At 43.3% G+C, this 23,839-nt stretch overlaps 1 protein-coding gene across 4 annotated transcripts in view; it reads right to left on the bottom strand.

The window, feature by feature from the left end:
- The window catches only part of fer1l6 (fer-1 like family member 6), a 135,627-nt gene that overhangs the window by 5,715 nt on the left and 106,073 nt on the right, over window positions 1-23,839 (bottom strand). For all 4 annotated transcript variants that reach the window (XM_079733591.1, XM_079733589.1, XM_079733590.1 and 1 more), the window contains 11 exons: window positions 16,978-17,106; window positions 16,742-16,869; window positions 15,965-16,135; window positions 14,098-14,252; window positions 13,848-13,987; window positions 13,640-13,728; window positions 12,372-12,470; window positions 3,788-3,908; window positions 2,341-2,461; window positions 1,771-1,928; window positions 1,384-1,484 (listed from right to left, as the gene is read on the bottom strand). In XM_079733591.1, the coding sequence (XP_079589717.1) occupies window positions 1,384-1,484; window positions 1,771-1,928; window positions 2,341-2,461; window positions 3,788-3,908; window positions 12,372-12,470; window positions 13,640-13,728; window positions 13,848-13,987; window positions 14,098-14,252; window positions 15,965-16,135; window positions 16,742-16,869; window positions 16,978-17,106 (1,412 nt within the window). The remainder of the gene's footprint in view (window positions 1-1,383; window positions 1,485-1,770; window positions 1,929-2,340; window positions 2,462-3,787; window positions 3,909-12,371; window positions 12,471-13,639; window positions 13,729-13,847; window positions 13,988-14,097; window positions 14,253-15,964; window positions 16,136-16,741; window positions 16,870-16,977; window positions 17,107-23,839) is intronic.

Here is a 23,839-nt window from a genome sequence, read left to right as displayed (position 1 = left end):
GTCTAGAGCCAGCTCTGTGTCTAGTCCAGGTGAGTCCAGGTGAGTCTTGTCCAGGTGAGTCTAGTCCAGGTGAGTCCAGTTGAGTCTAGTCCAGATGAGTCTAGTCCAAGTGAGTCTAGTCCAGGTGAGTCTATTCCAGGTGAGTCTAGTCCAGGAGAGTCTCGTCCAGGTGAGTATTCAAGGTGAGTCCAGGAGAGTCTAGGTGAGTCTAGTCCAGATATGTCTGTGAGTCTAGTCCAGGAGAGTATAGTCCAGGTGAGTCTAGTCCAGGTTGGTCTAGTCCAGGTGGGTCAAGGTGAATCTAGTGCAGGTGGGTCCAGGTGGGTCAAGTCCAGGTGAGTCTAGTCCAGGAGAGTATAGTCCAGCTGAGTCTAGTCCAGGTGGGTCTAGTCCAGGTGAGTCTAGTCCAGGTGAGTCTAGTCCAGGTGTAGGTACGGCCACACTGAACGCGTTACACTCGTTAGAGGCGTAGAAAATCAGCATTTTTGCATAGGGAACCATTGGTTAGGGCGCATAGATGCATTACACGCGCTAAAGCAGCGCGTTAGGCACACCTAAATAACGCGCCCAACGCACCAAAGCGTGGAGTTCAAAAAATTTAACTTTTTATGCTCCTACGCGTGATGCTTGGCCGCGATAGCCAATCAGTGTTGAGCTTGACCCGATGTCAATGGCAGAGAGACGGAGCCGAGGACGCACAGAAGCAGAAAGAACATGGACGACCAAGTCATCGTTTCAGTGTGGTTAAACGATGAGGAGGTGGTAAAACTCACCCAGCTGTGAGCGCCTACGGAGGATGTCATGCACTAGAGTTTAGATCGTCTGCCCGAGCCCGAGCCAACCCATGGGCCGGCTCGGGCCGCGAAGCAAGACACCTCCGCTGGGCATCGGTGTCCTGTTCGCCCTGTCGGGGCTTATTTTCCTGATAATGACCGGCGTTCTATACATTATCCCTTACATATAGATTTAGCAGAGTAGGCCTAAGAAACAAATGTGTAAAAAGTTACACATGTATTAAAAAACCTGTTGGGTTGAAATCGGGCTCAGGCTCATAATTACAGTTAATGTGTCGGGCCGGGCGGGGCTCGGACAGAACGTGCACGGGCTCGGGCTGGGTTGGGCTTGATTTTCTGGGCCTGATCTAAGCTCTATCATGCACCCAAACACGGCGGCGTTTGGGTTTCCTACTCTCCTCGAACTCCCACAACAAATACAGCGCAGCGATGGTGGTGATCTCAGCCATGTTTGTGAAAAGAAAAGTAGCAGGGGAAAATACGTTTTGGGCGGGCTCATCTAGCTGCGTAGGCGCGTTAGGCGCTTTAGTCGCGTTGAACCATTTTTGTGACACACAATGATCAAGCGTCAGGTTAGGCAATGTCTTACTTTGGTTTATCCAGAGGTTCTGGTTCCTTGCGGGCTCGACCAATCGGGTGATTCTCTGCCTCCTCTGATGTCACCAGGTGAAACTCCGCCTCCACCTTACCCTGGGAGGGGCCGCATCATGCCAATCAAACATGTCAGATGGGTCATAGATGTATGAATGAAGATCTTTGTATATGTGTGTGTGTTTGTGTGTTTGTAGTGTATATATGTTTGAGTGTTTGTGTGGGCTAGTAGATGTGTATATGTAGTCTATACAATAGAATATGGTACAGTGAGGTCCCCACCCTTCTCTAAGGGCCCCCAGTGTAGTAGTGTGTGTTTTGTACGGTGAGGTCCCCAGCCTTCTCTAAGGGCCCCCACTATAATGTGTGTGTTTGTGTGTCGTACAGTGAGGTCCCCAGCCTTCTCTAAGGGCCACCAGCCCCTGGATCTCTTCTGCTGGAAGATGGAGATGCGGTCCCCTGCCTCCTGCAGCGCCTCTTGCCTGCAGCTCTTAGACGACTTACCCCCCCTGGGGAAGGAGTGGAGGTCCAGCTCCACCGAGCCTGCCACAAACACATACGTAGACACACATATACACTACCATTCAAAAGTTTTGGGTCACTTGGAAATGTCCTTATTTTCTTAAGAAAAGCGCAGTTTTTTTCAATGAAGATTACATAAAATTCATCAGAAGTACAGTCTAGACATTGTTAATGTGGTAAATGACTAATCTAGCTGGAAACGGCTGATTCTTAATGGAATATCTACATAGGTTTACAGAGGCCCATTTCCAGCAACCATCACTCACAAGAAAACCCTTGTGCAATTGTGTTACCATACCTGAAAACTGTTCTATATAAATGTGTGAGTTTAGATGAAAAACAAGAAATTGTCTGGGTGGCCCCAAACTTTTGAATGGGAATGTACACGCATGCACGCACGCACGCACACACACACACACACACACACACATACCTAGGAAGTCATCTGAGGACAGCCTCTCGAAGTCCCAGACCTGGAGAACCAGAACGGCCGGCAGCTTCTGTTCAGAACGGTCCAGAGAGAAGATACTGCTCCGCTTGGAGATCACCAGCACCTCCACACACACACACACACACACACACACACACACACACACACACACACACACACACACACACACACACACACACACCTCCTTAATATCATCAGCAGAAAATGAGACAGACCCGCCCCAATCAGGTGAAAACACCTTGCAGTAACAAAGACAGGAGCGCACCATATTTCATGACCATATTGGTCATGAAAACAAATAGCTCATTCTGAAAGGGGTCTTTCACATTACTCTTGTTCTGAAAACTGGACATTTGACCATTTCCATACTATGAGATTATTCAACATGTTTTTCCCTTATTACAGGACATATGTGTGGCACATTTTCCAATGTGTACTCAATAAGCTTGAATTTAAAAGCAAAAAGTCAAATATCAAACGTCAAACTTTTTTTAATTTTAGATTGTAATATTTTCCTGTGAGATACTGAAGTTCAAAGATTTAAATGATGCTGGAGGATGAAACAACTGCTCTCTCTCATCTGCTCGCCCTTATCTACCTGATGTTCATATCCTCTCTCCTGCTGTCTGTGTCTTTATGTTCTCTGTTGCGCAGCCATCCCTCATCACTTCTCACTCAGAATATCTCTTGTCCTCATTTTACTGGCTGTGTAGACAATAAGTTGTTACAAAGTCCCTGAAGTTTAAAGTATCGCTGTTTCTTATATTAAAACGGCTGGGTCAGAATGTGCTGAATCAGTCTCATTCTCTGCTGAGCATATTTCCAACTGAGTGGAGTCGTCCCTTCAGCTCATACAGACAGACAGAGCAGAATCCAGAGACAGACCTCTCTTCTCACAGAGCAGCCCTCCAGAGACAGAGACCTCTCTCCTCGCACAGCAGCATCCAGAGACAGAGACCTCTCTCCTCACAGAGCAGGCTTCCAGAGGCAGAGACCTCTCCACACATAGAGTGGCCTCCAGAGTACAGAGAACTCTCCTCACATAGAGTGGCCTTCAGAGGAGAGACCGCTCCTCACAGAGCAGCCTCCAGAGGACAGAGACCTCTCCTCACAGAGCAGCCTCCAGAGGACAGAGACTTCTTTCCTCACAGAGCAGCCTACAGAGGACATAGACCTCTTTCAACACATAGAGCAGCCTCTGGAGGACCAAGACCTATTCCACACACTTAGAGGACAGAGACCTTTCCACACATAGAGCAGCCTCCAGAGACAGAGACCTCTCTCCACACATAGAGCAGCCTCCAGAGGACAGAGACCTCTATCCACGCACAGAGCAGCCTCCAGAGGACATAGACCTCTCTCCTCACAAAGCAGCCTCCAGAGGACAGAGACCTCTCTCCTCTCTCCGCTCTCCTCTCTCTCTCCTCACCTTTTCAGCGGGGAGGTAGTGGAAGGGGAACACGAAGCGCCAGTTGAAGTTTCCTTCTCCGGTCAGAGAGTTGTAGTGAACGTCTGTCTCCTGTCTGTCCTCCTCCAGACCCTTCAGCCATCTGAACACACACACACACACACACAAATGCACACATGCCCATACAGACACAGACATGCTCACACACGCGTACACACACACACACACACACCAGAGTTTAGATTGTCTGCCCGAGCCCGAGCCGATATTTCCCACCACTATCCTCGGGCCGGGTCGGGCTGGGCCTTTGATCGAGCGTATGTTGTTTTGTTTTTTTAATCATTGCTTTATTGGCGTAATCTGAGGGGAAATCTATGCCATGAACAGAAATATTATAGGCAGGGCCGGCCCAAGGCATAAGCGAACTAAGCAGCTGCTTAGGGCCCCGTGACCACTAGGGGGCCCCCAAGAGCAACTAACTTAAAAAATAAAAAAGCTTTTTTTTTTTTCACGTGTGCGTGATGATGATTCATATATTATCAAATGACCGTTCTTGTACAAAAAAAAACAAAAAAACAACAACAACAGTATCATGTTAACAGGGTCTGTTAACATGATATCAAGCACAGTGTAGTTTCCTACTGCCTCGCTGCTTGACATTTGACCTCCGCTAGTAACGTGTGCAGTGCACCCAACCGTGCGGTGCGCACTCAGCATCTAGGAGCTAGGAGCAGGTGAAAGATGTTGCAAAAAAGGACTTACCCCTCAGGGGCAGAAAAGAGAAAAAAGAAGAAAGATGAAGAGGAGAAAAAACGACAAGATAAAGGTATGTCTCGGTAATGTAACATTTGGTGTCAAGGAGATTTTGAAAAGTTCCCTGAAATTAGGAAAGTCCCTAATTATTGTTGACATTTCGTTTCAAATACGTTAGCCTATAACAGCAAATTTGCTAGCTAACATTAGTTCAAAATGTCTTACTACTTCTCTCTTGTGGGTAGGTTAGATAGCTTAGCTTCTATTCAAGCTAACGTTTTTGTGTTTGTGTAATACTTTGAATAAGTTAATTCTCAGTGTATATATATTATTCTGGGTCTCTTTTTGGCATCAAAACAACGTTTCTGATAACAACGTTTGATAGTAAATGTTTAATAACTAACGTTAATTACAAACGCGGTGACGTTTGCTAGCAATATGGTTTTGCATTAATTAATTAATTTAGTTAACTTACAGTTTGAGGTATGTTGTTTGCAATTGTTTGCTGCAGAGCACAGTAATTTATGTGAGTAAATAAATATATTCCTTTTACATCAACTCCCTGTTATGCTGATACGTTATATGAAACTTCCCCAGGAGCACTGTTAAAGTATTTTGGAGGAGGCAGTGACTCAGCCCAGGAGCAATCCACCTCCTCAGGAGCAGCCCAGGCTGATGAATCAGGTAATCGAAAAACTGTCACCATATATATTTAATTTCTAGTCAAATTATCTCATTAAGATGTAATAATATAAGATATAATCATATGACAAGGGACATTTTTTTCATCTCAGATCCATCTCCATCCTCTGCTACATCCACTGTACCCACTGTCCTCTCTGCAACCTCAGCTGTACCTGGTAAGTTAACAACAAAACAGCCTTTGATGCTCAGTGCACTGCAGAACATACTGAGATGAATATTTTTATAATATAAGATATAATATATAATCATATGACAAGGGACATGTTTTTCATCCCAGGTCCATATCTATCCTCTGCTACATCCACTGTGCCCACTGTACCCACTGTCCTCTCTGCAACCTCAGCTGTACCTGGTAAGTTAACTACAAAACAGCCTTTAATGCTCAGTGCACTGCAGAACATACTGAGATTAATAATTTTGTCCAAAAATATTATTTTAATTTCCCTATAGGTCCTTCATCTTTGGTCATGGAGATTGATGTGTCTTCTTCAGCATCCAGTTTGCAGCAGGGGTCAGCAGCTCCGCCAGTGGACCCAGCTGAGTGTCCCTCTTTCCTGACGGACTCAGAAAGGACTGAACAGGTATTAAGAGGGCCACTGCCTATAAAGGAAAAAGTCAAGCGGAGCTGGCTCACATATTCAAAAAGTAAAGATGCGGTCTATTGCTTTTGCTGCAAATTATTTTCAAAAAAGTCCATGAAACTGGCAACTGAGGGACAGAAGGATTGGGTCAACATAGGTGCACTGTTGAAACAGCATGAAAACAGTGGAGATCACTGTAACAACCTGGTTAAATGGAAGGAATTTGCCTTGCGTCTTTCAAAGGGGAAAACTATCGATGAAACAGAAATGGGCCTCTTAGAGGCAGAAAAGAATCGCTGGAGAGATGTCCTCACACGTCTAATCAGCATTATCCAGTCATTGGCAGAAAGGAACCTGGCACTCAGAGGATCTGTAGACACATTACATCAGGCCAACAATGGGAACTTTCTAAAAGAAGTGGAACTCATGGCTACATTTGATCCAGTGTTGAAAGATCACGTGAGACGAATTGACAGTGGAGCTGAGCATATCACATATTTGGGGAAAACAATTCAAAATGAGTAGATAACCTGTGTAAGTGATAAAATACTGGACACAATGGTTTCAGAAATCAAGGAATCTAAATATTATGCAATAATATTGGATTGCACCCCAGATGTAAGTCATCAAGAACAGATGTCTGTTGTTGTCCGCACTCTAAGTCTTGTCAAAACACCAGAGATAAAGGAACACTTCTTGGGGTTTCTTGTAGCTCCTGAATCTACAGGTCAAGGCTTGTCTGAACTAATTCTTCAGAGGCTTGAAGAATTTAACATCCCCTTTGAGGACTGTAGGGGACAATCATATGACAACGGTGCAAACATGAAAGGGGCAAATAAAGGTGTGCAGGCTAGGCTTTTTAAAAAAAATCCACATGCTTTTTATGTGCCTTGTGGAGCCCATACCTTAAATCTTGTGGTTTCAGATGCTGCCAAAGTGTCTGTGGATGCCACTTGTTTTTTTGGAAATGTGGAAAAAATCTACAAACTCTTCTAAGGTTCCCCTCAAAGGTGGGCCATCTTGAAGAAGCATGTGAACATCACACTCAAGTCCTGGAGTGAAACACGATGGGAGAGCCGGATTAAAAGTATAGAACCATTACGCTACCAAGCAGACAAGGTGAGAGAAGCTTTGCTTGAAGTCAGGGAAAAAACTACTGACTCTATACTGAAAGTTGAGACCCACTCTCTTGCTGAAGAAATCGGATCATTCAGATTTCAAATTTGCTGCGTGGTTTGGCATGACATTCTCTCCCAGATTAACACCACAAGCAAACTACTTCAGTCGCCCAACATGCAGATTGATGTTGCAGTGAGCCTCATTCAGAAAAACAAACAAAATTTAATCAGTTACAGGGCAACTGGTTTCAAAGATGCACAGGTCTTAGCAAAAGACATGTGTGAACAAATGAACACTGAAGCAGTGCTGAAGCAGAAGAGGTTGCGAACCACAAAAAGGCTATTTGCCTATGAGATGCCTGATGAGCCACAAGCTGATGCAATGAAGAGGCTGGAAGTGTCCTTTTTTAATGCTACAGTAGACTGTAGCATCCGGTCTTTAGAGGACCGTTTTCAGTCCCTAGGGGAGGTCAGAAGCCATTTTGGAGTGCTTCTCAACTTTGGCCAGCTTGATGCACAGACAAGGAGTGATCAGTGTAAACTTCTTGGAGACAAACTCACCTTAGGGGAACAGGCTGATATTGATGGGAGTGCACTGGCTACAGAGATGGAGAGCCTTCCAGAACTCCCCAAAGCACAGATGACCCCATTTGAGCTGCTCACTTACCTCTCTCAAAATGAGATCTGTGAGTTGTACCCAAATCTTTGGGTAGCTCTACAGATAGCCTGCACTCTCCCTGTTACTGTTGCGTCTGCAGAGCGGAGCTTTTCCAAACTCAAGTTAATCAAGAACTACTTGAGATCATCCATGGCACAAGAAAGACTGAGTGGACTGGCAGTGATGAGCATAAACAACAAAGTTGGCCATCGGATTTCTTACTGTGATGTCATAAATGACTTTGCCTCCAGAAAGGCCAGGAAACACAGGTTCTAAGGAGTGTATTTTGTATTTCCCTCCATATTTTTACCAAAGATTTTGCACATTTTTACATAGTTTTCAGACGTAATTATTTAACTTTCTATTTTATTTGATATTTCTTTGTTTATTTTATTCAATGCTGTGTTTTTTACATATAAAAGTCAAATGTTTGAATTACAGGAGTGTGTTTTTTATTTCCCTCCCTATTTTTAACAAAGATTTTGCATATTTTTACATAGTTTTCAGACCTAATTCAACTTAATATTTTATTTATCAACCATTTGTGTGTTACCTTGTTTTAGGTGCCTGTTGATTTTCATCATTATTTAAGTATTTGTTGTTGTATTTTTATTTTATTTAATACTGTCTGTTTTTGTATATTTGGTGTTGCAGTTTATTTAAAATAATAATAATAAAGCAGATTGTGTTTACAGTAACTGATTAGTTTATTTTGTTACTTTTAATTGACCTAGATGACATTCAGTATCCCACTTAGTACTATATCACTTTGAATATTAAGTGTTAATCAACCCCAGGCTGCTCTTGTAGCTGAATTTGCTACCATTTCAGATTAAAAACCATAGATGGGTAAAACATGCCGGGCTGCTCTTTGAGGTTTTATGTATTGATTCTCTGTGTGGCAAGTAGGGGGAGTTGCTGACTTTGCCAAATATTAATTGAAAGATTTTTCGGTAAGTTTGCAAATCTTGTGTCTGCTTCCATTACATTAATCACTGTTGATTACAATCTAACTACAACAAAAAAGTTTTCACATTTAGTTTTACAAGTGTATTCGTAATGACGGAGTAGAATAAGTAGAATACGTTTATAGTAGGTGTGTGAATGATCAATAATCATTATTATTGGCAGTAATAGAGGGCCCCAAAATCAAATTTCGCTTAGGGCCCCATGGAGGCTTGGGCCGGCCCTGATTATAGGCCTAAATACACGGGTCTTGTCAATGCAGTGGAACGCTCCGTTCACTTGCATGGGTAGCAGTCCGGTAACTTGTCAACCCCAGCGTCTTCGGTTGCTAAGCGACGCCAACGTCTTTCGCATACTATTTGTTAGCAGAGTCACACTCTCACGGCGAAATAATAATTCTAATACATTTCTCTCTTTAGCCGAACTGGCGTAGTTTATTTGTGAACCGCGAACAGACGCACTCTCTCCTAGAGCCAAGTTCAGAGAGAGGGAAAATGTCATGAATATATTTATTTACTCACATAATGTCAAAATGACATTCCCTTGTATGGTCACAGACATGGCGCAACAGCGCCTCCTTTTGGTTTGGAACAGGTAACTACAGTTACATGCAATCATACATATGTCATACATATATCAACACTATTTCTCTGCTGATCAACACTACGAATGCTGGTAACGAATAAATTGTAAAAAGACACACCATGTGAAGTTATTTTTTAGTTTTGGCAAGTAGCCGTGTTGCAATCTCTGCCGTCCCCCTGGTGGCTTTTTGGGGAAAATATGTTTGTGTGGCACATGGGTGTGACGAAAAAGAACAGGTGTGTTGTGGGTAGGAAGAACGTGTGACCGCGGGCGAATCAGTTGGAGTCATTGAAGGAATAAAGCAGAGTTCATTTTTCGTGCAACCAACCAACGTCTCCCTGTTTGTGCTTCGGCTATGTCAACCTGGGACACTAGTCAAACAAGTTACCTGCAACGAGCCAAGTAATTAGTAGAGACCAGGTCGCTCCCAACTACGGTTCGGAGTGTGGAAGCTGAGGAGGTAACACGTGTAATAAGTGGGATAATGTATAGAACGTCGCCGGTCATTATCACGAAAATAAGTCCCTTCAGGGCTTATTTTCGATAATGACCGTTCTATACATTATCCCTTACATATATATTTAGCAGAGTAGGCCTAAGTAACAAATGTGTACAAAGTTACATATGTATTAAAAAAAAATGTCGGGTTGAAATCGGGCTCGGGCTGATAATTAGGTGAGTGCTGCATGCAAGCCTCAACTATTGTTCTTCATAAGTTTTATTCTTTCTTTCTTTATTATTCTATACAAAATGTGGGACCTATCTCCTTCCTCAATTTTTCACCTAGAGACTCCATTCAAATTTTTAAATATTCAGAATAGCTTGGAATCGTGCGCTTCTTTTCAGATTTTTTGAATATTTAATACTTTTTAAGATATTCTACTTTTAAAATATTATCTTTTTTTTAACATGGGAGTCAATGGGAGGACGGCAGAGCCTGGTACTTCAACTGTTTAAGAAGTAACTAAATCAACTTTCAACTGTTTATCTTCGTTCAAACCATTTAACAAATCTACACACTTGTATCTTCAATAATATCGAAACGGAATTTCGATATCATTTAAACTTTCTTCAGAATCACAGTTTTAGTTTCAAACCGTCATATTCTATAGTTGGTCCCATTGAAGCCGTCTGCCCATTATGACACTTAAATTACTTAAGACATCTTAACTCGGTCAAATTTCAACCGTTTTCCCTTCGTTCAAACCATTTCACAAATGTATCTTGTATCACACTTGTATCTTCAATAATATCCAAAAAGGAATTTCGATATCATTTTAACTTTATTCAGAATCAGAGTTTTAGTTTCATACCGGCTTCGTTTTCAGTTGGTCTCATTTATTTACGTTGATGCTGGAGCGTGATGACGTTCAGCAGTGTTGCCAGATTGGGCGATTTTTCCCGCCAGATTGGGCTACTTTTGGAGGACGTTCAGGCAGTGTTGCCAGATTGGGCGTTTTTCCCACTCTATTGAGCTACTTTTAATCACTCACCGGCTCGCTATTCTCTTTAACACACACACACACACACACACACACACGCACACACACACACACACACACACACACACACACACACACACACACAGTGCAGGGCAATACATTTGACGTTTCAGATTCTTCAGTTCAATTCATTATACATTTCTGCATTTTTAGCAATGCTTTGCGCTTTTCATTCAGCTGTAACTTTATTTGTTTCCAACCATTTACTTTTTCTTAAATAGTGTGCATGTTTACATCGTTTACTCCATTTAGACTTTTGAACTTTTGTTCAAATCCCTTCACTTGATTTAAGCAATTTAACGTTTCTTTATGTCTTCATCTATGTGGCTTTATTAAAAAATATTTTCAACCTCACTTTGTACTACAGCACTCACTGCATTTTCTGCAGGAAATGCATTTTCTAGTTAGGTGAGTGCTCAACTATTGTTCTTCAAAAGTTGTATTCTTTCTTTCTTTCTTTCTTTCTCTTTCTTTCTTTATTATTCTCTACAAACTTTGGGACCTATCTCCTTCCTTAATTTTTCACCTAGAGACTCCATTCAAATTTTAAAATATTCAGAATAGCTTGGAATCGCACGCTTCTTTTCAGATTTTTAAAAATATTTAATACTTTTTAAGATATTCTACTTTTAAAATATTATCTTTTTTTAACAAGGGAGTCAATGGGAGGACGGCAGAACCGTCGTCTGCTACTTCAACTGTTTAAGACGTAGCTAAATACATTTTCAACCGTTTTACCTTTGTTCAAACCTTTTAACAAGTCTACACACTTGTATCTTCAATAATATCTGAACGGAATTTTGAAATCATTTAAACTTTCTACAGAATCACAGTTTTAGTTTCAAACCGTCATATTCTACAGTTCACAGAATCACAGTTTTAGTTTCATACCGGCTTCATTTTCAGTTGGTCGCATTGATTTACGTTGACGCTGGAGCGTGATGACGTTCAACAGTGTTGCCAGATTGGGCGGTATTTCCCGCCAGATTGGGCTACTTTTAGAGGATGTTCATGCAGTGTTGCCAGATTGGGCGGTTTTTCCCACTCTATTGAGCTACTTTTAATCACGCACCGGCTCGCTATTCTCTTAAAGACACACACACACACACACACACACACACACACACACACACACACACACACACACACACACACACACAACACACACACACACACACACACACACAGTGCAGGGCAATACATTTGACGTTTCAGATTCTTCAGTTCAATTCATTTTACATTTCTGCATTATTAGCAATGCTTTGCGCTTTTCATTCAGCGGTAACTTTATTTGTTTTCAACCATTTACTTTTTCTCAAATGGTGTGCATGTTGAACTTGTTTACTCCATTTAGACATTTGAACTTTTGTTCAAATCCCTTCACTTGATTTAAGCCATTTTCTTTATGTCTTAATCTATGTGGCTTAATTAAAAAATATTTTCAACCTCACTTTGTAGTACAGCACTCACCACATTTTCTGCAGGGAATGCATTTTCTAGTTACAGTTAATGTGTCGGGCCGGGCTCGGACAGAACATGCACAGGCTCGGGCCGGGTCGGGCTGGATTTTCTGGGCCTGATTTAAGCTCTAACACACACACACACACACGCTGATCGTATACTCTTCGTTGCTCACAGTAGACATCTCAACGGCCATCTGCTAAGCCCGTTCAGAGCTGCATCTGCTGGTGTGCTGCTACAACAAAGTCCAATCTATCAGTCACTCTAATGACCCACCCTTTGATGTAGATGTCGCTGGACTGCTGTCCCGTCAAGAAGTTGGTGTCTTCCAGAACCACATCCTCAGTGTTCCAGATGATGATACGCAGCTCATACCTACACACAAACACATACACACACACACACACACGCATACACACACACACACACACACACACACACTTAAATGCCCTGTATTGAAGGCATGCTACTTTATGGATGCTTTAATATAGATATTAGTGGGCCCCTAACACAGTATTGGAAGACGTTCCCGAAATTCAGCCGTCTAACCGATTAGACCGTCGCGATTCCCATTGAAACGAATGGCGCGGTGATTATTCTTCAAAACAAGGGCTGTTAAATTGTGAAAAATGAATTAAACTGTAATCAGACAACGCGGTTATATTCTATAGACCCTAGAGTACCTGTGGTATAAAGGCTGAGAGGAATTTCGAATTATAAATATGTACAATCCATAACGTTAGCTCTCTGATGCACACAGATGCACATTTCGGGGGGCTCAAGGAGGAGAGTAAAGTGTAGTCTTGTGGTGGACTCTACAGACATAATTCACCATAGCCTTCTGTGTTATTGACATGTGTTCGTTGTGTTATAGGGACACTTTCTCTTTAAGACCACGTCACTTGTGTGTTGATATGCCGGTCTGCGCGATGTTTGAATTTAACAGTTTTTATATGACAAAATGAACGACCGTGTATGTGTCGCTGCCTTTGTGTTGACGTGCAGTGTGTGCGCATGCTTGTGTGTGTGTGTAGTGTGTGCGCATGTGTGTGCGTTTCCGTGTATGTTTGTGCGCATGTGCGAGCTTGCGTGTGTGTTCTTACCTGCGTGTGTGCCGATGGGGTCCTACGGATTTCGTAGGACCCCTAATAATAATAATACTAACAATTACATAGGGCTCCTACGGATTTCGTAGGACTCCTAATGATAGAATGATAGCAATACCCTCATGTATCATTTTAATAGCCTACTATAGCCTTCTTATATAACGTCATATTATACAGGAATTTAGATTATATTAGCCTATTTATTTAAACTTTTTACTGTTAAAATAGTCATTTATATGGTTCAAACTGAGTTAGTTAACATGAAACCAGTAAAGCAACTGGAGATCACATACACACAGACACACGCACGGGCACACACACACGCGGAAACACATGCAAACAAACTCACACACGCACACACATAAACACACACACACACTAACACACAAACAGACACACACACAAACACATGCACGGGCCCAGGTACGCAGGGCTCACCCTTTGGGCTTGCGAGGAGAGATGTCCACTGAGGGTCCAGGATGAGGAAGATCCACAGGATACATATCTACCCACATCTGGACTTGACCCTGCGCACATGCACGCATGCAGGCAGGCACGCACACACACACACACGCACCCACACACACACATTATAAATCCACCCCATCCATCCCTGGTCTTGCAGACTTACCCCCCACCCCACTACCTGGTCTAGGCCGGGTCTGGCCTTGTTGAACAGGGTCCGGGTCTCGATGTGCTCCGGGACCAGCCTGCAGCCTGAGGGCATCTCCCCCCAGCGGTGCAGGATCTTCAGAGACAGGTGCTCATAGGACTCCACCGGGACGTCTGGGCAGGACAATCTTCATCATCACCATCATCTTCATTATCATCACCATTACCATCCTCATCATCTTCCTCATCACCACTATGATGAAGATGAGGGTGTCCCCTTTTACCTTCGTCCATGAAGACGGTCTTGCCGGTGAAGACCTTGTCCCCCACTGTGATCCTGCCGGGTCTGAACAGAGGCTCCTCCAGACGGCTGTCTCTGCACAGCTTAGCCAGCAGCTCAGAGGGCTTCAGACTGTCTCTCCAGGCGTTGTAGCCCGCCCTACGTGGTACAGATACATCTATAGAGAGACCAGCAGCTCAGAGGGCTTCAGTCTGTCTCTCCAGGCGTTGTAGCCCGCCCTACACGGTACAGATACATCTTACACCTCATATAGAGACCAGCAGCACATCTGACACCTCATATACAGAGACCAGCAGAACATCTTACACCTCATAGAGAGAGACCAGCAGCACACCTTACACCTCATATAAAGAGACCAGAGGTATGTAGTGAGTCTATATACAGATCTAGTATTTCTACTTGATATACTCTATATTGGGTATAGACGGTGTCTAGTACAGGCTGTATTCGCTGGGCAGGCCGCAGGTGGCTACATGATATACTCCATACATATACATATATATGTATAGATATCTAGTTCTTCTAGCACAGGCTGTATTTGCTGGGCAGGCCACATGATATACTCCATGGGCCCTATCTTTCATCTGGCACAATTGACTTTCTCACTGGCCCATGTGTCGTTGCTAGTTTGCAACTGGCGCAGAGCGTTCTTTTCCCTCCTGCGCCACGTGTCGGTAAATTAGGGAATGATCTTGCGCCCCAAGGGGCAGTTCGGCGAAAGGAGGAGGCGTGTTCTGGCGCAAACGTTCCCTGGTGCTATTTTGCAGTTTCAGAAACCACTTGCGCCACAAACCAGGAAATACCTGGTTTAAAGTCAGTGGCGCGTTGTTCAGATGCTATTTTAAGGGAGCATGCATAATGTTGCTTGTGCACCTCGCACATACACTTTGCCTCTCTCATCTACCTAGCCGCACATTCTTGGTAAATTATTTGGGAAAGAACAGCTAATACAGCAGTAATAGGTTATACTTTTAAATCAATGCATCTGCAAACACCGTACAGCAAACACATATTTTCTTGACACAGACATCGTGTACATGCCCGTAACCTTTAGGATTGATGAGTATTTGATTGTGAGAAAACATTGTTTTACCGCGAGTAAGTGTTGAGTGAATGAATGCGGGCGCGCGTGTGTGCGTCCATCTGTTTAAACACATGCAAACTAAACCCGTAACGCATATTACAGTCCATGGCAATGTATATTAACTGGGGGACTCATGCATATAAGGAACACAAGTCGATAACGATAATGCATACAATACTGATAAGAAACAATGTTTATAATGTATTGTGTATATCATTAAATAGAACCACAGTTACCGCGTATCATATGTGTGTTAAGTTTTCTTTGCCGAAATTTATTTGAGAACTCAGTATTTCTGAAGTTGTGGAAGAAAACCTTATTCCATGTGTGAATTAGGCCATATTATTTAGCCATAAACTGAGCCATTTGAAGTTTGAAATTCATGTGCATCTGTCTCATCGGAGACTGCAGACGCGCTGTCAAAATATCAACTCGTCAGATTGAAATGCTCTCATGGCTCTTAAAGGGGATGTGAGCTGGCACTCTCATTGGTTTATTGCACGTTACGCCCAAACCACACCTACGGCTAATTAGGCTACTTCAGACCAACCCTTTTTAGATTTGTGCCGGGCGCAAGAGTCATTTTTGCGCCGGTAAAATAGCGACATTGCCATAGAACCGGCCACAAAGCTACTTGCGCTTGGCACTTCTCACTTGCGGTTCAGACCGTTAAAATAGGGCCCTATACATGTATATATATATATATATATATATATATATTTATTCTAGCGCAGGCTGTATTATATAGATATAGTTCTTCTAGTACAGGCTGTATTCGCTGGGCAGGCCACAGGTCGCTCGGTGACGGCTATAGAATCGGTTCTCCAGGTCGATCCTGGTCTCTCCAATCAGATCGTCTCCTCCCACCAGGTCATAGTCGTAGATCAGCACTGATAGGACGGATTCCTGGGGGAAGACTGCCTGGAACTCAAACGACCTGGGGACGAGGAGCGAGGAGTAGAGAGAAGAGGATATAGAGGAGAAGGGAGAAGAGGAGAGGATAGAGAGGAGGGGAGGGAAGAGAGGAGGGAGAAGAAGAGAGGAGAGGGGGGAGGGGAGGAGAGGAGGGAGGGGAAAAGGGAGAAGAGGAGAGGAGGGAAGGAGGGGAGAGGAGAAGGGAGAAGAGTAGAGGAGGGGAAGAGAGGAGAGGAAGAGGGAGAAGAGGAGAGTAGAGGAGAGGGGAGGAGTAGAGAGGAGAGGATAGAGAGAAGAAGGAGGGAGAAGAGGAGGGGGAAGAGGAGAGGGGAGGGGGAGAGGGGTAGAGAGGAGTGGATAGGAGAGGAGAGGATAGAGAGGAGAAAGGAGAAGAGGAGAGGAGGAAAGGATAGGAGAGAAGAGGATGAGAAGTGAGGAGAGGATAGAGAGGAGGGAGAAGAGGAGAGGAGAGGAGGAGAAGAGAGGAGAGGAGGAAAGGAGAGGAGAGATGAGCAGAATATCTAAAGTATAATCTATAAGTATATGTTCAACAATTCTGCATGAATACTGAGAGATTGCTTGACCCGTTCCAGTCAAGTAAAACTAGTATAACTGGTGTAAATAGTACCTCCCGAACACGGGGTTGAGCTGCTTGGGAATGTAGTTCTCTCTGTCCCTGATCTCCTTCCTCCCCAGGCGGAGGACTATGTATGGGTCTGACTTCCCGTCCGCGTCCGCAGGGTGCAGGTTTGATGCCTGGAGACACACAACAGAAAAACACAAAAACATGACAACACAATCGAAGACAACACAACAGAGAAAACATAACAACATAGATCCCCAACTATAGGACTCAGGACTCACCGAGACAACGTAGACCCGGATCAGGACCTTGGCGGATCCGTTCGGGGGGATTCCTTGGTTGACCCGTAACTGACCAAGGTCCTCCTCCTCTTCCTCATCCTGGTCCAGCTTGATCAGAAAGAACCGGGCCTGCAGGGACACACGTCCACCCACATCCATCATATGATCAGAGCCTGAAACATCCAAGGCCACATACCTTACCCTTCTGATCCATCCCGAGCACATACCTAGACCTCACAACATCCTATGTTCAAACCCAGGTCTGAAGACCCACCCCGGGGACCTGGGAGACTACCCAGAGAACACATCCCTGTCTTCACACCATCTTATGTTCAAACCCAGACCTGGAGATGGACCCCTCTGGAGACCACCCAGAGAACTGTCGGCATCGCACAATGAGTTTGTGTTTTACTATTTCAATGGTTATTTCTCACGTTACCATTAGGTTTATATAGCCCTCTGTGTAAACTTCATTAATCTGGGGAACATACCAATTATTGTATTAAATGTTGACAAAAAACGCAAAACTCAGATATGACATTTGGATCTGGACGTTGTCCTACTGGGACAATATTGGTTTGGCTTCCAAATAGAGAGCCCTGAAAGAAGCTAAAGGACTGGCAGTCACACATTCCCATCTTCATGAGTGGGAGTAACAACAACGTTTTTGTATCTGGTATTCATTTGCAAATATGAATATAAGCCTTCACCATAGGCGTTGATTTCGCTGGGCCGCTGGGGACGAGTACCTACCAGTTTTTGTCAAGTTTCATTTTTTACCCACCACTTAAAAAACATATATATATTTCTTGCATAACTGACCGGTAAGTTGTGTTTAACTGGCTAAGCATTGACCACTGTCAGAGAAAGTGGATTTTTTGCATCTGATTCTGTCACGACTCAGAGCGGGAATCAATTGCAGATCAAAAGGATTTATTCCCAAACAGTCCAGCAGGCAAATCAGATTCCAGGTACAGGCAGGGTTCGTAAACAGGCTGGCAGGCAGACAGATGCATACAAACTGAACCGAAAGGGCAGTGTTTAAATACTCCACCAATCAATACCCAATGAGACAGGTGAACAGAGAAACAACAGGTAGGGGGAGACAAAAACAACAGTCCATACGAGAATCCTGACAGATTCACGTCTTTCATATCACTCCGCAATTAATCCGGTTATCAACCCCAGCGTATTTGTTTGCTAAGCGACGTCAACGACTTTTGCAAACTATTTCTCTGCTGATCAACACTACGAATGGTAACAAATAAATTGCAAAAAGTATATATTTTTATTTTATTTATATAGCACTTTTCATACACAAGGCAGACACACCGTGTGAAGTAATATTTTCGTTTTGGCAAGTAGCTGTGTAATAATTATCCCTGGTCATTATCCCGTTGTACACATTATCCCTGGGATAATGTATAGAACACCGGTCATCATTGAAATAAGCCCCTTCAGGGCGTCACAAGACCCCTCCACTTCGCTTCGGGGTCCGGTTTGCCCTGTCTGGGCTTATTTTCCCGATACTGACCAGCGTTCTATACATTATCCCTTACTTATTTTTGTATGAGCTGCCAGCCTGGCTTGGAGATGGGTGAGGTATTATTATATACCATTAAATAAAATAAAATTATTACCAATACTCTTTTTGGACTCTTTACATACGTAAAAAGCACCAGGTTGCTAGTATCATTGACACTATCAGAGCGATAACCTGTTGAACTTAATGGATGTGGTAGGCTACACCATGGGATGCATCTGCAGACCACTGCCACATAAATAAGGTAAGACGCAATATTTATTGCTTAAGATTTGCTGGAGCTGTTGTACGGTCTTTTGTGTTTTTTTCACTCAAGTGGTCGGCTATTTTAACTCTTGCAATTGATGTTAGCTATAGCCACCAAGTAGCCTAACTTATCCATTGTTTGCGTTCGTACAGTGTTGGGTATGGTGGAGATGAAGATAGTGGAGTCAGTCTCTTGTTGACACAAAGTGACTTGCTTTGGTCATTCTTGCTTTGCTTGAATTCTGGAATAATTGTGGTGGGGAGTGCATGAGTTTTGGTCAGAAAGCCTGATGTAGATTGGATGGATGCGTGTTGTGAATTGAGTACAGCCTGAGCCAGCTCATGATGTGATAGTGTTCAGCTGTGCAACAAATATTTTTTGCTTTTTCAATCTTGACAACATTTGTAGTGCTGTGTGTAGCCAGTACACGTTTGCTCCTTCTGTATATTCTGTATGCTTCAAGTTAAACGTTAAGTTAACTAATCCATACCCCGGTTAGACACTATCAGCTTTAGGATTATGACTGAATATGCCACAGACAAACAGGGCTCATCTCTTAAACACGTGGTAAGTCAAGGTGATTTAAGATCAGGTTAATAAACAAGGTGATGAACGGATTTTAATCAAAGACCTCACTTCATATAACTATAATGCATAATATTTAACCTCATATAACGTTATGTTATATGAGGTTACATGTTTAATATGTAACTCTTTTGTACGTATTGCTTGAATGTATAAGAATGTAGTACGGGATAAGATAAATGTTAATGAGGACCGGGGAGGGCCCGTATATTTGATTTAGAGCTCTGTGAATGGTCTAGGAAGTCACAGAGCTCAGGGCCTGGTTGGGGCAGTTCTTTTGCAAATAAACTCAGGTGATGTTGTTACTCTCTGCAGTCGCAATAAAGCCTTGATCATTTAACCCTAGTCCTTCTCGCCTTCTCGAGTATTAGACCGTGGCTTTTATCCACAACATTAGTAAGCTACATGGGTATGCCCTCTTTCAGAACCTTTCATTACCTGCACAAAAGAGAAAAAAAGAGTGCATCCTCATTGTACCCAGCACTTCTGAAAATGCACTTCCATTGCGTCTGTGTCCCCAGCACATTTCAAACCAAATTGACGCCCATGGCCTTCACATAGTCCACTATCTGTGAAGCCTTTCAGTGTGAGCCATTCATTGGCTTAGGATGTGTGGTGTGTATCAACAAATTAGGGTTATCATCCTGCGGAACCAGTGGTAGTGTGTCAGTGTCTGCTGCTGCCTGTTAATAGTGAAAGCAGTGTGCGAGACACAAGGGGCTGGGGAGCCAAGCCCCCCTGATTGTCCCCCTGACCCCTGACTCAAACCCTAACCCTACTGCAACATTTTGGAACATTTTGGAACAAGACACGGGCATAAGATTATGTTATATTATTGGCGTCAAGGATTTGTGGCGTCATAGTATCTTCAAATAACGTTTGAAGATTTTTTCAAAACACTACACACAATTAGCACAACCACACAGAAAATTAGCAGAACACATCAGACCAAAATGAAACACTCTTGTCAAAACGATACACTAATTTATCAAAACCATGTTTTGTCACCATATGAAACAAACACGCTTCAGATGACTAATTGTGTGTAACTGGTTCCGACATTAATTCTGTCGGAACCAGTTACACACTGCTGTTGCTAACCTTAAACACTTTTAGAAATTCTACTTCTCAATGTTTAGAGTACTGTATGTGAAGTACACAGCCGTTGAAATTTCCTTATGACAGATGCCAGTGTATATCTGCTAAGATTTGTCTGAACTCTCACTCCAGTCTCCCTCAGCGTCAATCCATGGTTCACGACATGGTCGACTAGTGTTGGTGTTAAATTTGGTCCTGTGTATGTGTGTACACGTGTTAGTGTGTGTCTATGTTTGTGTGTGATTGCACTGACCAGTGTGTGCATGTGTGTAAGTGTGTGTCTAAGTGTGTGTGTGCAAGCATTTGTGTGTGTGTGTGTTAAGTTAAGTTATCCTTTATTGTCCATTTTTGGGGGAAATTCTTTTTCTGCTTTTCACCCATCCGGGAGCCGGTGAACACACACACACACACACACACACACACACACACACACACACACACAGAAGAGGGGCCATGTCAGAGGTCCACATACATGGGGGCACACGGCACATCCGGAGCAGTGGGCAGCCGCAGTGCAGTGCCCGGGGAGCTGTTGGGGGTTTCAGGTGCCCTGCTCAAGGCGCCTTAATCGTTTGATAATCGTGTGATACTTTTGATTTTAGTGTTTATGCAATCAAAAAATACTGTAATGAAGATCTCTTCTTTGTAACTGTCTGCAGTGCCTCCTAGTGGCGCTACAAGATAACCAACCTCACAGACTACGTCGGTGTAACCTGCGCTGCAGACTGTGGCTCTGGAGCTTTTCCAGTTTTGAGATAATTACTTACGGAAACATGTAGAAACTAAAACTAAGTTGATTATTCGATCATTTTGGAAAAAAGCTAAATAACAGTAACTAGGGACACGCCCCTAGCAGAACCCCCCCTCCCCCAACAAAACTGAACTAGAAGTGCAAAGGTAGTTCCTGAACTCAGAGACATCAGTGTCAAAAGTAACATTACATAAAAAAGTAAAGAGAGAGGCAGAGATTATTGGAGAAATTAACCATTACTTTTAATGTTAACTATAAGTATTATCAGGTCTATATATCATATAGATATATTAATAGTAGAAAGCAGCTAAAACACCTCTGGATTCATAGCAAAGGCTTGACATGGCGCCGGAGAGTCTGGGGTCAGTGCGTACTATGGAACTCGACACGATGCCAGAGGCTCTGGAGTCAAGGAGTACTGACCTCAACCTAGTGTTTATATTAGCTGATGTTGACCACATGCTTAAAGGAATGTATGACTGACCAGCTGTGGGCGGACATATCATATGGAAAACAGTTTTGTTTGTGAGAATAAAAAGAGGCCGGGATCTTATGATCGGCAGTGCTTTGCAAACTACTCGGCTTTGTTGTTGCTTGTTCAACGATAAAGTCTTACTTGCTCCGGACTCCTTGGTTTCTCATGCTCTCTTAGTTGGTTGAAGTGACAGAATTCTGTTGATTTTCTACGACATATTTGGCGTCACGAACAGGATTGAAGAACAAAGACAGCCCAGCTGCTGGGCTGCAGGACGGGGTGCGAGCGGATCATACAACAGAGCTCATTACAAAAAAAATAATTAACCATTGTTATAGAAAAAGAGAGAGAGAAAGAAAGGGGCCCTGGGAAAGATTGACGTGTGCGCTTACAAACCGCAAATGCTCTGTGGTTTTAACTAACTAAAACGCTTTGTGGTTCTCTATTGATATGGGTTGTAGGCCAACTGTTAAGTCCTGTGACTGTCTTGTAGAAGAACGAATTAGTTGGAAAGTTCCAATAGAACAGGGCGAGCGGGCTCCTAGATCCACTCCCAGAACAGGACTCTGGAGTGACGTGGATTTGTAGGTACAGTGGGGCAAAAAAGTATTTAGTCAGCCACCAATTGTGCAAGTTCTCCCACTTAAAGATGAGAGAGGCCTGTAATTTTCATCATAGGTATACCTCAGCTATGAGAGACAAAATGAAAAAAAAAAAATCCAGAAAATCACATTGTCTGATTTTTAAAGAATTTATTTGCAAATTATGGTGGAAAATAAGTATTTGGTCAATAACAAAAGGTCATCTCTATCTTTTGTTACATGCCCTTTGTTGGCAATGACAGAGGTCAAATGTTTTCTGTAAGTCTTTACAAGGTTTTCACACACTGCTGCTGGTATTTGGGCCCATTCCTCCATGCAGATCTCCTCTAGAGCAGTTTTGTTTTTGGGCCTTCGCTGGGCAACACAGACTTTCAACTCCCTCCAAAGATTTTCTATGGGGTTGAGATCTGGAGACTGGCTAGGCCACTCCAGGACCTTGAAATGCTTCTTACGAAGCCACTCCTTCGTTGCCCGGGCGGTGTGTTTGGGGTCATTGTCATGCTGAAAGACCCAGCCACGTTTCATCTTCAGTGCCCTTGCTGATGGAAGGAGGTTTACACTCAAAATCTCACGATACATGGCCTCATTCATTCTTTCCGTCACACGGATCAGACGTCCTGGTCCCTTGGCAGAAAAACAGCCCCAAAGCATGTTTCCACCCCCATGCTTCACTGTAGGTATGGTGTTCTTTGGATGCAACTCAGCATTCTTTCTCCTCCAAACACGACGAGTTGAGTTTTTACCAAAAAGTTCTATTTTGGTTTCATCAGACCATATGACATTCTCCCAATCCTGTTCTGGATCATCCAAATGCTCTCTAGCAAACTTCAAACGGGCCCGGACATGCACTGGCTTTAGCAGGGGGACACGTCTGGCACTGCAGGATTAGAGTCCCTGGCGGCGTAGTGTGTTAGTGATGGTAGCCTTTGTTACTTTGGTCCCAGCTCTCTGGAGGTCATTCACTAGGTCCCCCCGTGTGGTTCTGGGATTTTTGTTCACCGTTCTTGTGATCATTTTGACCCCACAGGGTGAGATCTTGCGTGGAGCCCCAGATCGAGGGAGATTATCAGTGGTCTTGTATGTATTCCATTTCCTAATAATTGCTCCCACAGTTAATTTCTTCACACCAAGCTGCTTACCTATTGCAGATTCAGACTTCCCAGCCTGGTGCAGGTCTACAATTGTGTTTCTGGTTTGCTTTGACAGCTCTTTGGTCTTGGCCATAGTGGAGTTTGGAGTGTGACTGAATTCAGAGTTGTTAATGAATTCAGTGTTTTTTTCTTTGAGAAAATAAGTTTCTTGTTTAAAGTGCTATTTGAATGAATTTTATATGCTAATCTTGGACCAGTTGAGCTGCAGATCTTGGACCAATTGAGTTTGTGAATTTTTAATTCTGATCTTGGCATTTAGAGAAAACATGTTTCTTGTTATTTTTTGAGCAAATAAGTTTCTTGTTTGAGGTACCATTTTTTGTCTAATATATTTGTATTAACAATATGGCATAATGGACTCGATAAGTAGATTGGCGAACACAGAGCTTGCGTGTTGCTGACAGATGTCA

Source organism: Pollachius pollachius, assembly GCF_949987615.1.
Source record: "Pollachius pollachius genome assembly, chromosome: 3".
Lineage (NCBI taxonomy): Eukaryota > Metazoa > Chordata > Actinopteri > Gadiformes > Gadidae > Pollachius > Pollachius pollachius.
This window is presented reverse-complemented; position numbering and strand designations above follow the sequence as displayed.